Source organism: Antrostomus carolinensis, unplaced genomic scaffold (genome assembly GCF_000700745.2).
Source record: "Antrostomus carolinensis isolate BGI_N321 unplaced genomic scaffold, ASM70074v2 scaffold12493, whole genome shotgun sequence".
In the NCBI taxonomy this organism is placed as follows: Eukaryota; Metazoa; Chordata; class Aves; order Caprimulgiformes; family Caprimulgidae; genus Antrostomus; species Antrostomus carolinensis.
In genome coordinates this window covers 11,110-26,400 of record NW_010305973.1, presented here as the reverse complement: position 1 = coordinate 26,400, position 15,291 = coordinate 11,110, and the positions used below count along the sequence as shown (strand labels likewise).

Below are 15,291 nucleotides of genomic sequence, written 5' to 3'. Positions count from 1 at the left end.
GCTGCACGGCAGATGCAACCGTACTTACCCAACATTGCTTCCAGTTCCTCCATCATCTAGATTACTTTTCTAGAGATTAAATGTACATTTATACTCATTAATGGTAAGAAAATAAATCTATGGGGGAAATAAATTCCATATTCTCATATTCCATATGGACAGTTTGCCTTTTTTTCCTTTAATTCAAACCCAAGTTTTCAAGTTTCTCTATTATTTCTCCAATGCAAATACTTTAGGGAGTTTCAATTTAGGGATATATTTTTCATTAAAAAACCGAATCATCTACAGCTGGAAAGCCCAGTTTTCACCCGAGACTGATGTAAATAACAATCTAAGATATTATGTGATAGAAGGAAATAAAATTGTCCAGGAACAAGTAGATATCAGACTCGGCCTCCACCGTTCAGCTAATCTGGTGAAGATTTACAGCAAGAATAATTTATTGTCTTACAAGGGGTCTGTATGAAGAGCCAGAATAGATTCAAAGCAAAGAGCTTTTTCTAGCTTCTCCATGTCAAACCCTTCTCTAAATTAAACCAATATTCTTATACAAACATATCTTGGATGGGACTGTTTCATTAGATTTCTGCTTTATTGGAATCGTGACTTTGTTACCAAAAAAGGTTCAAAGCCACTATTTAAAAATCTTTTAGTTGTCTGGCAAGATGCCAGCTGTTTTGTCAGAACAACATGAATCGTGCATGTCAGGTAATAAAGTTTTACTTTTTTCTCTAAGTTATCAATTTCCTTAACAATTATAATATTTGGCTTTATTAAAGTTAAATCTATAGAAACATTATAATAGAAACTGCAGAAATATCTCAGAGGTGCAAAGTCTTACTTATGTTATTAAGAAACTAAGACTCTGATTGTTTTGATGCGTGCTGACTATTTTCCAGAGCTCTAATTTGGGTATGACAAGAGGAATTTGCATCATGTAACATAAAACTACTATAATACAGTCAGGAAATACTGAAAAAAAAAAAAAAAAAAAAGGAATGATAGTGTTTCTCCATATAAAAATTCAGAACACACACACACACACAAAAGAATAAGTGACACAAGAAAAAAAAATTAACAATCTCCTGGGTCAAGAAGTACCAATCCATATTCAATCACAAAGTACACGATGAATTGAACTGTTACTCTGTTCAGAGGAATAACACTTTAAAATATACAGAACTATAATGCCGGTGCATTTCATTTTAGCGTTATTAACAGATTCAAGAATCATTTTACATTCCAGTTTCTGCATTTCAAGACCTCTTATGCCACTTAATTTCTCCAATAGCATTGAATACATTCAGATATTAACCCAGTGCCAATTGAAAGAAGTGAGAACATAGAAACACATCAATTCCGCACAAAATCGGCATAAAGAAGTCCATAAATGAATTCTCACATCACTACTGCCATCTAAGGCTTCAGAAAGAGTTCATGAAACAACCTGACATTACTGCTAGAAATTAGATAAGAAAATGAAAAGGAGATAGATTAGCAGGGTCCATCTGCAGAGATGTCTGTTCTATTTGGAGAGTAAACAAGCTCTTCCCTAAAACACGTTAATACAGCACAGCCTGAGTGTTGTTTGCATACAAATCTAAGCAAATCAGTAACCTGCTTAAAAATAAAAGTGGCACAAAGTTTATATGAATGGATTTAGAGCTATTTTCTCTACAGAAACTGTACAGAAGTGTGATCTTATATCCAGGAAAGGTATCAAAGAATTTTTTAGAATTGTTGCAAAAAGAAAACAAACTGCTTCCAGCCTCTCCACCCTTTACCACCTTTGTAAACCTTGTTTCCTCCTCACCCTCCTTGGGTCAGTTGTTCTGTTAACGGCTCTACCTGAACTGCTGCTTTCTAGGCTGCATCATTGGCTGCTCTTTGTATCTGAAGCTACAGAACCAGTGGTAACATAAATAAATAAACAAATCAATCAACAATTGCACAGAGAAACTTTGGAGTCCAAACCTGTATTTTACACCAATACCTTGAAAGTGCAAAGCCTGAGATACTCTGTTAAAGAGTTTTCAAATAGGAAGTATTCACCATGTTTTCCCACTCACCTGAGACAAACAGGTACTAATAAGATGAGCAATTACATTAGAGGATGCAGAAAAAGCAATGTCTAAGAACAGCCGAGCAGTCAGCACAGCTTAAAACCCTTAGTAAGCAGAGTAGCATCTTTAATTTGGAGCATCTGTTACTTGATATACACGTACATATAAATTACAAGCCAAAGGATGCAAGACTGTTAGTTGTAATCTAAATAGATGCAAATATGCAAGTGTATGTGCAAAAAAGGCGACATACAGAGAAGTTAATCAACTAAGACTTCAATTCATTACTTTATTATTTTTTTTTTTACATTAAAAAAATTACAACGTAACAAGGGTTTGAAAAGCCAAGTAAACCTGATTTCACACACGCACACACTTGCTAAGTCACAGGGTTCAACCGCTTGAAGTGATATTTTCCGATTTTCATCAGGATATTTTATTAAACAATATACACATTAAGAGCCTCATGACAAAGCCAGACACATTTTTTTTTTCCCCCCAATCTTTTAAGATGTGCAAATGAATATGCAAAGATTCTTGTGGAACTTCCAACTTTCCCCTCAGTTACACAAGACATAAGTTTTGTTCATTTTACTGCAATTTCATTGGATGCGTCCACCTAGAAATCGTTCAGTGTTACACATCACCTCCCCCGAGCAAAGTGGGCATATTACACAGTATTGCACAGTTTTGTTCACAGGGTCATAGATAATAAATGGATCCCTTAGTAACTTCACCCCCCCAATGGTATAAAACCTGATGGAGCTGGAATCAAGATGCCACAAACAGTTACGAAGAAATGGAGAAGCAGGTCACTGAAAAAAGAAAGTAGAGCTTCTGTAGGACGTAAACTTTATAATGCAAGATTCTTCAGCACGTCGAACTGCTTGAGGTGGGACAGATCATCAGTGCTACTGGCGAAGCAAAAGCAAGAACAGGACGATTTTAAGGCAAATCCCAGAACAGGGAGCTATTTTACTTTCTAGGCACGATTTCAAGCTATGCATCAAGGCTCCTGCTTTATCCTTTATATTATTAGTAATTTATAGAACAGATTAACAATAATACAAAAAATAGTCTAAATGTAATTTTTAAAGAATCCACTTTTAGCTGAATTTCATTACTTGCAGCTTGTATTTCATTACTTGCAAGTTTATAAACATTTCTTAGCACTACTGTTGTTTGTCAGGCCCACATAAAGCAGTTCTAGATCTATATTGCTCTTATTTCTTGAAAACAGTTTTGGTTGGAAAATGGTTAAATTCAAAATAATTCCTTCTACTGCAGATATTTCTACATTTAAGATCTGTTGTACTTGAGAAAAAGGCAACCTCCCTCATTCCTCTGATGTTCAGGGGATCATTAAGCTTTCCTTCTATGAAAAGTCTGTACAATAAAAAAGGGGCAGAGCAAGACCTTACAAAAGAAAACTGTTTTCAATTAACTCCAATCTCCAGTACATTCATTTTAATCTCACACAGGAGGATACAGTCACTGGTCCCACTCATCCCTGCAGACGACTAGAAACAATCTTCAAACACCTACATTCGAGTTCCTCTGGAATCAATGCATTAAGAACCGAAGATACATATCTAAGGGCAAAATTTAGTCCACAGTGTAGGTTAGAAATGTTGTTTACTGAAGATTTAGAACCTAAATGCCATATTAGATTAATACTGCCAAACACAAGACATGCTTTTGTGAGCCTGGGAAGACATCTGGCAGGGGTGTAACAGTACCTCTGATGTGTTTATGCTGTTGTGTGCACCAGTCCTTTGAATCACTTGCATATGAGGAATGTGTGCCTGAAGTGGGACACAAGAGTACAGCTCTGATTATTAGGACAAGCTGAAATAGAAATTACAACTGAACAAATCACTATTCCCTGAAAACTGGATTTAGAAGGCTAGGTTTCATTGGAGATCAACTTTCACCATAATGCTCCTCTTTATGATTGACAACTGCATCTAAGTATATACTTTTTATAAAAACACACAGGTAATTCCCCAAACTTTTATCAAATAAAAAGGGTTTAACAAAAAAGGATAATTAATCTCATAAAATAAATTACAGTAGCATGACAACATTTGGCTTCTTTAGTGCGACCACGTGCTTTTCCTTTGTTATCTTGCCGTTAAGACCATTACAGATCCAGTTCGCGTCTCTGAAAGTTAATGAGATGTCTGTGACGATAAACGTATAAAACTCTGCTTGCTACAAGCAAATGTCTGGTATCAGTTTCACCTGGTCACAGATTATATGCAGACAGCCTTCTCTGGCCCCAAATAAATATTATATAGTATTCTTGCAAGTTCCAGCATAATTAGACTCAAACAGAAAACTCAGGTCCTCCTTTCTTTGCTCTCAGTAAAAGTCGCCTGATTCGAAATCCTGCAAAAGGATTGATCCACAGGAGTGAAGGCTGACCCCCAAAAACAGATTTCATTCCTTCCCAACGTAGTCTCCGCTCCCACGTTGGCTTTTCACTCTTCAGTCTTTCAATCTCCTGTATATAAACAGACATGCAGTGACACAGTTAAGTTCAGAGATTAGTAAAGTCTAACAGCAATTATCAAAACCAATGACTATTTTGCATTCTTTTGATGTGTAGCTAGTGAGCTGATTAGTTTCCTACTGTTATTTATTTAGTAAGGAAGAAATAAGAATGGCTGATTTAGCCCTATGGGTAAGGGCAGAAGACTTAGAACTTAAAATGTGTACGAGAAGGTTGGTCTACCTCCACTTCTTCCCTCCTCAAAGTAAAAGACAGTAAGACCTGAAAAGCTGATGTTACAGTAGAGGATCTGCAGGCAATATACCTAGGCTAGAAGCTGTTTACTCAGTTAATGAAACCAGACAATAAGGCTTCCAAGAAGGCTCTGGTACTGCAATTACTGAAGCAAGGTTTACTCTCCCAAATGCATTATTTTGATGATCATTTTTTGTACTTCCCACTAATGAAGGCTGGATATTTTATTTACAGATTGTTTTTCAGTTACTCTTCAGTACAGAAGTACATTTGTAAACAGCCTCATGAAAAAATTCTAAACAGACACAAGATTCAAATTCCTTATGTTTCCAGTCAATTATCTGTCATAAAACATCTTCTCAAGGCCTAACACTGCTGATATAAGGACAAGGGAGCCAAAGGTCTAAACTCGAATGAAGTGTATGAAAGTAGAGGGAAGTGTGAAGGGTTGATACAAGATGGTGAGTTTAAACCTAAACCTGAGAAAAAGAGACATTTCTAATGACACATATCAGTTTGTGACAGCTGAGAAGTGAAAGTCCCAACTGAAGTCAGAAACTGTGCAATCTTTGTAATTGAAAACTGTATTATAAAATTTATGTCAGAAAAGCAAATAATACAAGAACTTCTGTTAGAAAGCAAACCCCAAGGAAGTATTTCAGTGCTTAGAACTGTAAAAAATAAGTGATGTGCTATTTCAGATTCGGGGTTTTCTCCAAAATAAGAGCTTCATCTCATGCAAATAAAACAACATCTGATCACGTCTTCCTAGAATAACTGCTATAGCATAAAAAAGTAGAGCTCTTTACCGTTTCATCATTGCATATTGAGTGGATTTGGGTGCCAAACATGACTGCAGTGAAAGTTAGAAACAGAAAACCCTCAAGGCACAAGAAGATCATCAGGATCACAGTTACAGGTGGGGAAAAGTCACTGCATTCTGTGAAAACAATATATGTAGTTATTTAAAAAAAATAATCTATTGAGCATGTTCATACTGAGATATTTCCCTCTCCAACAAACAGCAATAAAAGCTAAATATCTGACACTTGAAACAATATTTCAAAATTAAAACAAACTTCTAAATTCTAGCACTGCACTAGCTTTATTTGTTGCCCAAGGAAATAAAGAATTTAAAGGAAGTAACACTTTCGGCTTCCTATAAAGCACATAATACTGCATTTCAGCAATCCTGCCTCAATATTTCAAAGATATCAAATAAATGTTTGTACATGAGATGATTTAAGTGCTCAGAACTGCACATGTATAAAGATGAGAGCAGCTTGAAGTTTCATGCATGACAAATGCTGCAAAAACTATCACCACTGTCAGCTCTGACTTGGTAGTTAATCCAGATGCTCCATTCTGATGCAATTGCTTTATTATTATTTTTTTTTAATTCACCACACAAAATAATCAGGTCCTGACTTACATTTACAGTCACATTTACAGTCACTCTGATCAACTGATTAACTCAATTATAGTTAAACAAAGAAGAAATGGAACAGCTTAGAGGAAGCAGAATGTTTCAAGTAAAAAAAGGACCAAGGTTCCATTCATTTAAGGGAATATTCAGCACAAAAGTCACATGGATTCCCATGTTGCTTCAGGGATCAGGAAGAATATATGATCATAGAATCATAGAATGGTTTGGATTGGAAGGGACCTTAAAGATCATCCAGTCCCAACCCCCCTGCCAGCAGCAGGGACACCTTCCACTAGACCAGGTTGCTCAAAGCCTCATCCAGCCTGGCCTTCAACACTTCCAGGGAGGGGGCATCTACAACTTCCTTGGGCAACCTGTGCCAGTGTCTGACCACCCTCACAGTGAAGAACTTCTTCCTAATATCCACCTTCCATCAAAAGCACAAGATCAGAATGAGCTCTGGAGCACTGGAACATTAAGAAATGTGAGTCAGAGGCCTAAACAAGCAATTGGGACAGTTTAGGAAATAAACTTTCTACAGGAGCCCCACAGTTGGCTCCAGTCACAGAATGAGGGAGAAATGTGTTTGTTTCAGCTGTGGTTCAAAGAACTGCAGTGGGACACACAAAGCCCAGCTGGCAGCTTCAGGTAATACAGTGCTGAGGTGACTGAGGAGCAGCTATCTGTTTCCTTCCTATTACAGAGGTAGTAAATTTTTACTATGTGGAAAGGGAGTGCAAATGCCCTTGACAGTCACAGCTCTTACAATGAATGGCAAAACAACAGAGGGGGAAAAAAAAAAAAACAGAAAAAAGAAAGAGATGGGTAAAACAAGTATGAAATATTTTAAGGACCTCACTTAAAAAAGACAAAGTCCTGTAATATTTCATATATGGGACTGAAATAAGTGGAATGCTATGACTTTCCCTTAATATCTGCTAGATTCTGATAATGAAAGTTAAATATTTGCTTACCAGTCCACTGCCCTCGGACACAGGAGAAAAACTGAAACCCACAGAGTACGAGCGCATGAGCTGAAATTAGGGCTATATACATCTGGAAATAAAAGAGAGTGTTTACTTTTGACTGCTGCCAGGGACTAAACCAGACATTCCTCTCAGCCAGTCTTCACTGCTGCACTGTGCATACACTTTCCTATTTCAATTTTTAATTCAATACAATGATAATTAAGTTTGAATCTAAAAACGTGGGCAACAATGAAAGTTTAAGGATTAGCTCCCTAAGCCACGGTACCATTTTGCTAATTGTTACTACAGAAAATACAGCAAAATTAAGATAGTTTAAAATAACAGCAATTTACAAGATTGAAATGAGTATGAGTAGAAATATCTTCCTGCTTGGAGAATATCTTGCACAGTAGGAAATAATAATAAAAAAACAACCAACAGGAAACAACTGTGCCCTTAAGCCGTTACTCATTACTAAGTACAATCAAAATTGTTATAATCAAGGTAGACTCATACTGAGATCAAGCTGCTGTTGATTTTCACTTACCGTAAACAGAACAAAAAATCTCTGATTTTTCTCCCCCACACAGTTATTCACCCACGGGCAGTGGTGATCCATCTTTCGAATACATCGTTTGCAAATACTGAAAGAAAGGTAAAAAGATTTCTGTTGAGAAACAATACTTCGCATTTTAATGTAGAATCAAAGAGTATCTTGTGGTCATAAGACGGCATGATGAAATCTTTCTTGACAAACTGCAAACAGGAATTTTATTGGCATTTCTTTAAAGAAAGTATTTGCTCGCTTACAACTCAGCTTCTGGTTTTTACAGAGCAGACTGTGTAAACCTTCACATTATTATGAGAATCATTGCACACCCAAACACATAATCAAGGAAATTCAGTAATTTGTTTGACACTTGTGGCACTGAATAAGCAATGCCACAGGAGGAGAGAAAGAGGAGAGAAAGAGGAGAGAAAGAGGAGAGAAAGAGGAGAGAAAGAGGAGAGAAAGAGGAGAGAAAGAGGAGAGAAAGAGGAGAGAAAGAGGAGAGAAAGAGGAGAGAAAGAGGAGAGAAAGAGGAGAGAAAGAGGAGAGAAAGAGGAGAGAAAGAGGAGAGAAAGAGGAGAGAAAGAGGAGAGAAAGAGGAGAGAAAGAGGAGAGAAAGAGGAGAGAAAGAGGAGAGAAAGAGGAGAGAAAGAGGAGAGAAAGAGGAGAGAAAGAGGAGAGAAAGAGGAGAGAAAGAGGAGAGAAAGAGGAGAGAAAGAGGAGAGAAAGAGGAGAGAAAGAGGAGAGAAAGAGGAGAGAAAGAGGAGAGAAAGAGGAGAGAAAGAGGAGAGAAAGAGGAGAGAAAGAGGAGAGAAAGAGGAGAGAAAGAGGAGAGAAAGAGGAGAGAAAGAGGAGAGAAAGAGGAGAGAAAGAGGAGAGAAAGAGGAGAGAAAGAGGAGAGAAAGAGGAGAGAAAGAGGAGAGAAAGAGGAGAGAAAGAGGAGAGAAAGAGGAGAGAAAGAGGAGAGAAAGAGGAGAGAAAGAGGAGAGAAAGAGGAGAGAAAGAGGAGAGAAAGAAATTCACATCTTCAAGAGAGAAATCGTCACTCTTGAGGTTTCAACTGACCATGCAATTCCAAACATACACAATCAAAATCTCAACTAAAGAACATCTTACCATTGTTGTCATACCTCATTTCCTCAACAGAAAACAAAAATATTGAAACTATAAACAGCACACATTCTTTGCCTACTTGTTAACGAACACTTAAATACTACTGTTCTTTGCTAGTTCTGCTACTTAGTTTCTGCCCAGCTCTGAGTCAAGGTTATTTCCAGAAAAGTCAAATACTTCAATTACTCCATTTGACATCTGCTGGGCCATACAGCATCAGAGGGCTCATTTCTCTTACATTCCAGTACATCTGCAGCCAAACATGAACACTTTTAAAAGAAATAGGAGAGCTGCAACATGTGTTGAAGTTCTTCAGTCAATCAAGAGCTTAAGTAATGCTGATATTTCATTTTCCTAGCTTTGAACTCAAGACAGCCACACACTCAAAGGCTTCTATATTTTCCTGCAGAACATCTAAAATATTAAGCATTTTCATGTCTTGAGTTACAAAACCAAATAAGCCTAAAAAATGCAGGCACTGTTATTCAAACCCCTTTGTTTTTAACGCATGCTTATTTAGGTATGGTATCTACGAGCGCTGCAGTGACAAGCCATGAAGCAAAGCTAGATGATTGTCACTAGACTGAAGAAAGGAGTGGTGGTGATGTGGGAAATCAATGCTCCAAGGCACAAAGTAATTTTTAAGTCACTGCATATGCATGATTATAAGGTAATTCAGCAAGAGGCAGAACATACTCCTGTGCAGGTTATATGGAAGAACCCCAAATCTCTCACTGCTCCTCTGAACCCCTTTGCCCTGAGCATAACCCAGTCCCTGCATTCCCACTGCCTCTTGTTTTATGGACATTAAAGACAACTCATCCTCCCACGCAAATTACTTCTTAAATAGGGCCAGTTATATATAAAAATCCCAACACCATAATTAAACACCACAACCATTCTCTAGTGGAGAAGAAACAAGTATCAGCCAAGAGAAGGTATTCAGAAGGCTCTCCAAAAGATTTTCATTCCACAGCCTGCTGCTTGTAAGTTCAGCTTCTCATTTATCTCCTGAGCTCCGTGGGAAGTTAACTCCAGTCACCACAACCATGCAAGCCTCCTAATATAACACAGAATACACACAGGCACGCTGAAAAAGAATATTAATGTGAAGTACTGAGTAAAATCATATCCACTCAATCAAGCCAAAGCCTGGAGGTTGTGAGGTGGGCAGGACACGCTTTTGCTCATTCAGTATTTCTCACAAGCCCACGCAGAGCTCTCCAAAACATCAGATGTCTGGAATGCTGCCTTCATGTCTCATCTCACACCACAATTCAACAAACACTTCCAGCCAAATGCTGAAAACAGCAGTCCTGCCTTGTTCTTACCTCTGTCACTTGTATTCTATTCCTTCCCTCGTCCAAGCACAGATGTTAATGCCACAAGAGTTTGGAGAAGTCACTCCATTAGCTGAAACTTGGGTCATTTCACTGTGCATAGACACTCAGGCCTTAAACAAGAGGAGGGAGCAATATGGAAAGGAGAACAAGCAGCTGTGGACAAAGGAAGGTCTTCTCCAGCTTGGTACTGCTGCTGAATGCACTCAGGCAACTGCAGGTGCAATTGCAGTTGTGAATGTCAAAGATAACACGCAGAAGGACACAGCTAATGGCTTAAGAGAAATTGGTCTGGATAACAGAAATTCACAGGAAGATTAATACAAACACCTCAGTGACTTGATTCTGAATAACAGATCCCCACACACAAACACAAGCACTCAGAATAGGTGAGAAATAACGACAGCTGTGTTCTTCCAGTGAAAATGAAACAGCATTCACTCAAGATAAACCTCTTCCTTGTGCTGAAAACGTTAACTGCTTAGTAAAAATCTCAGTTTCATGTATTTCACTGAGGCTAGATATTTAGCTGTAAATAGAAGTTTATTGTTCTTTTTTTCCCATCACTAATGTGTATTATGAAGCTATTTTTCTTCCTTAAAAGAACTTCTGCTGCAGTGTTGCACAACAATTTTCATAACTACATCATAAGAGTCTCTTCTGTTAATAATTTACTACTCCAAACATGCACTGTGGCTTTGAGTGTAAGTATTTCCCAACAGGAACCAACTTCAATTTCCATTTTCAAGTCTCTTCTATCAGCAAATTGCCACTTTGACTACTTGGGACTAGACCATCCCTTTAATGTCCCTGGAATGGGTTTATAAGCCAATAAAAAGTTGGCAGTATAATCAAACAAATCTTTTTTCTATTTGGTAAACTTCTGCAAGTGCTAAATCTATGGCAAAGAATCAGATTCTGGTATAGCTGGTCTATGTAATATGTATTCAACACTCAAAAAAATTACAGAAAAATCCTTTGTTTTATTTAAGAAAAGTTAATAGCAACTACTAGTGACATGTATGAGTAACAGAAACAAAGGCAATTAAAACATTTATCAAACTGCTGAGAAAACACGACAGCAGGCTTACAAAAGGACAGCACATCCACTTTCATTCTCTGGCTTTCTCTTTCAGATGTTCTGTGAAGTCAGTTATGCACTGTGTAAGCATTACAATGCATCCTCTGCCCTTATGTGGAACATCTCACAGTGGGTTTTACCAAGGCATTGAAAAGTAAAACAATTCACAAGACATGCAAAGCTGGGTCCCTGAACCAGTGGATAGTGAAAACAAACCCTTTGAAATTATCACAGCTTTCCTTCACTGTAGACACTATCCATTCTTGCTCAGCTTTAACAATAATTGCCATCCAAATTCCTGTTATAAACAATGTATTCAAAGTCCCTACTGAGCTTATTTTTATTCTCCTTTCACAAAGAAACAATAATTTTTCAATCTGGGATCACAGGCTGCTGGAACATCCAAGATAATACAGAGCCTGCTGAGGACGATGGTCCAGATGAACCCAAGTGACTCTGCAGGGCACAGAGCTGCAGCAGCTCTGGCCTCTCCAACACTCCAGCTTTTTACTCATATGTAGAGTTCAACAAAAAATGTCTTCATTTAGTGTTGCTTCCGAATCAGTAAATCCTGTCAGGACTGAAGATGTGGGAAACACTTCGCAAAGATACCTGCGAAGTCTCTGTACAAGCCAGCCTACATCTGAGGCAAGAAAATGAGCAAGATCCAACCTGCGCTGAGCAGAGGCTCTCAGGTGGCCCTTTATCACATCCCACAAACACAATCCAGGACATCTGAACAGACTGCACAAAGCTGGTTTGGGTCCCCAGAGACAAACAGTTTAGCTGCAAGAAAGCAGCTGCACTGCTTCCACCCCCAGGCCCAGCGAGCAATCGGTACAACTGTGTTCATGGAACACTCTACCAGAGCTAACAAAGCCAGACAGAACCAAACTCACTGCACACGAAGGCAGACCTGGTCTCTGCATCCATGAAAAGCTAACCTCCAACACAGATGAACTAACTGGAGATAATTCCATACTTCACTATTTATAGAATCATAGAAATCACAGACTGGTTTGGGTTGGAAGGGACCTTAAAGATCATCCAGTTCCAACCCCCCTGCCAGCAGCAGGGACACCTTCCACTAGACCAGGTTGCCCAAAGCTGCATCCAACCTGGCCTTCAACACTTCCAGGGAGGAGCAGCCACAGCTTCTCTGGCCAACCTGGGCCAGTGTCTCACCACCCTCACACCAAAGAATTTCTTCCTCACATCTCAGCTCCATCTCCTCTCTTCCAGTTTCAGGCCACCACCTCTTGTTCTGTCACTCCCTGCCCTTGGCCGAAGTCCCTCCCCAGCCTTCCTGGAGCCCCTTCAGGTACTGGGAGGCCGCTAGAAGGTCTCCCCGGAGCCTTCTCTTCTCCAGGCTGAACAGCCCCAACTCTCTCAGCCTGTCCTCACAGCAGAGCTGCTCCAGCCCTCGCATCATCCTCATTTCATTTATACATGAAACTTATCCCTTCACACTCTGGATACAAAAACCCACCCACATCTGAGTGAAGAACAAGATTTCAGTGCCAAGGCAGAGTATTTATAATAGAAATAGCTTCTCAGTCGTAACTTTCACACGGATAAGTGACACACACCGAGACATTTAATTTAGAAACCACAAATTTACAGAATAATTTGAGAGTCCTGACAAGACTTCACTGTTCTTTTGACAGGTCCTAGCTAAGAGACTCCAATTCAATATGCCACACGATCCACTACACATCACTCGTCACACCTGGAGAGAAACATTTACCAGAAACATTTACATATTTATGTAAGCCTTAATTATGCAGGTATATCTATTTTCAACTCTCACACAATAAACGTTACAAATGCATATCCACAGTGCCTGAAAACTCAATAGATTGAAAAGTAGTTAAAAATGAATACATTTACTATCTCTACCATAGCATGTTTAGTTCAAATTCTCAGCACTTCTGTCTTTATCAAAAGGAATCTGCAATAAGCAGAGGCACATTTAACCAATTATGCATAAAATTTGGGGAAAATAATCTGCCAATTCACATATAACTTCAAATGACGCACTACGGAGACAAGAAGACAGAAATGAAAGTGTTAGTGTGAAACTAATCCGTATTTTCTTAAGATTGCAGGAGTAATTTCTTAAATCAGAAGTTTCCTTGATTTTCTGCCCTTTGCCCTGCATTATCAACAGTACTGCACAACAATTAGAATGATGCACTGGAAAAAATATTCACAGATCTGAAAGTATTTAAGACACCACAGTATGATTATTTTTTAAAAACTCCTGAGTCTCTTGCTTCTTTCCCCTAGTCCACATTCATTTTTGGCCACAGTATATTATATTTATAAAATACTGTGCAATGTACAAATTTGAAAGTTTATTAGATACTAAAAGAAATTTGTGGGGGAAAAAAATAAATAGCAGAAACATTATTCCAAGACTCAATATGCATAACTGCTTTAAAGAAAACTATGGCATACCTGCAATGGTGTGCACGTTCAGGTTTGATACTACAGCACTTTGGACATTTGTAGATCACTTCTCCTGGTTTCAGTTGCAAATTATCCATGTATTCTTTAGTCGCATTTCCTTTGGGTACAGCCCCCTGAAATCATTTCAGTTAAAGGAGAGAAAGCTTCTTAAATGGTATGAGAGCATTTAAAAATACATTTTATAGACTTCATACCAGTAACCTCAGGCTAATTGCTGAAATAAGTTCATTTACTCAAAGCTAGTCTCCATAATGCAGGAGCATTTCCAAATGAATAAATTACCTCTGCTTGACCTCAAATGCAGTTTTATTTCAGCAAGACTCACCCATGGCCAAGTATTAGCATAATTCTGCTAGAATCTGCTGTCATCAGCATACATAAAATGAAGAGGGAGACACATGTTTACATGCACATACAAGCACTACGGGTACAATGTTTACTAAGAAGTTACTCTGAGTGAGCACTACAAAAGGGACGTGCTTTCTTACAGCGGCGTATGTTAATTGTTGTGATGTTCGATTATTAGGCCAAGCCATCCACAAAAGTTAAATCAGCAACAACTCCTTGAAAGATGTTATTTCAGCTCTCTGAATCCAAGATTTAGCCACCTGCCTCATGTACACCACTTTCTGAGAATCAACAGTCATTCTTTTACCCTTTATACTTAAGCTTTTAGCTTGGACACTGTCAGTATGAACCACCGCTGGCTTCTTTATTCTACGTCCAGTATCCCCTGCTGCCTTCTGCTACTGTGACAGTTTGTGTAGCTACATGGTAAACAGCTGAAGAACAGATCCAGAAGAAAAATAACCCATCAGGAAAATAACTTATTTTTTAGTGATTTAGTTCTTTGAGTTGTTCACCAAAGAGCTGCATTAGCAGCTGTTTCAACACAACGAGGAAGATGAGGAACGAACAGGAACAGTAGGCAGGACTGCTCCTTCCAAGAACAGTATTAATCTAGAGCCTCACAAGATCAGAATCCAACTTTGGATTAGTAAGAAGAAAATCATGGACAGTATCACTGTCACCTTGCTTATTTATAGAGCTAAAGGCTTATCTGTGATAGGAAGTGATTGTGAAATCAATCTGGATGTGAAATGAAAGCGTAATGGCCTTTCTGTACCAACTCCTCCAGGCCAGCACTGACTTCACACAGGGACACAGTCTTCTCCAGGTTGGTTTAAATCATCTGCAACACTCTGCCATTATTTCTCATTCAAAAAAAAAAAAAGCCCACTGGCAACATCATTGCTTCACACAGACACTTTAAGGAAGTTTTCAGGACAGAATTAAGAAATGAGCAGACACTTCAGATTCAATTGCAAAACACCTCTCTTCTTAAGCAGAAAGTTTTTGTTCCCTATGGCCTGGAATAACAATCTCGTGTTTGTATTGCCCGAGACACAGCCCAAGTTCTGTCCCAGATGAACTCTTTGGCTAAGTGGTGCTTCAAACTTGAGCCAGTTGGCCTTTGCAGGGCTATGAACTGAAAGAGACTTCCTAAACACTCATGTGTCATATTGCTG

At 38.6% G+C, this 15,291-nt stretch overlaps 1 protein-coding gene across 1 annotated transcript in view; it reads right to left on the bottom strand.

Moving 5' to 3' along the window:
- Positions 1-4,043: 4,043 nt before the first annotated feature.
- ZDHHC7 (zDHHC palmitoyltransferase 7) overlaps positions 4,044-15,291 on the bottom strand; it is a 15,432-nt gene continuing 4,184 nt past the window's right edge. Inside the window, exons 3-7 of the mRNA XM_010164963.1 lie at positions 13,751-13,875; positions 7,754-7,850; positions 7,213-7,294; positions 5,622-5,752; positions 4,044-4,569 (exon numbers count right to left, since the gene is read on the bottom strand). Of these exons, the coding sequence (XP_010163265.1) occupies positions 4,393-4,569; positions 5,622-5,752; positions 7,213-7,294; positions 7,754-7,850; positions 13,751-13,875 (612 nt within the window). The 3' untranslated portion in view covers positions 4,044-4,392. The remainder of the gene's footprint in view (positions 4,570-5,621; positions 5,753-7,212; positions 7,295-7,753; positions 7,851-13,750; positions 13,876-15,291) is intronic.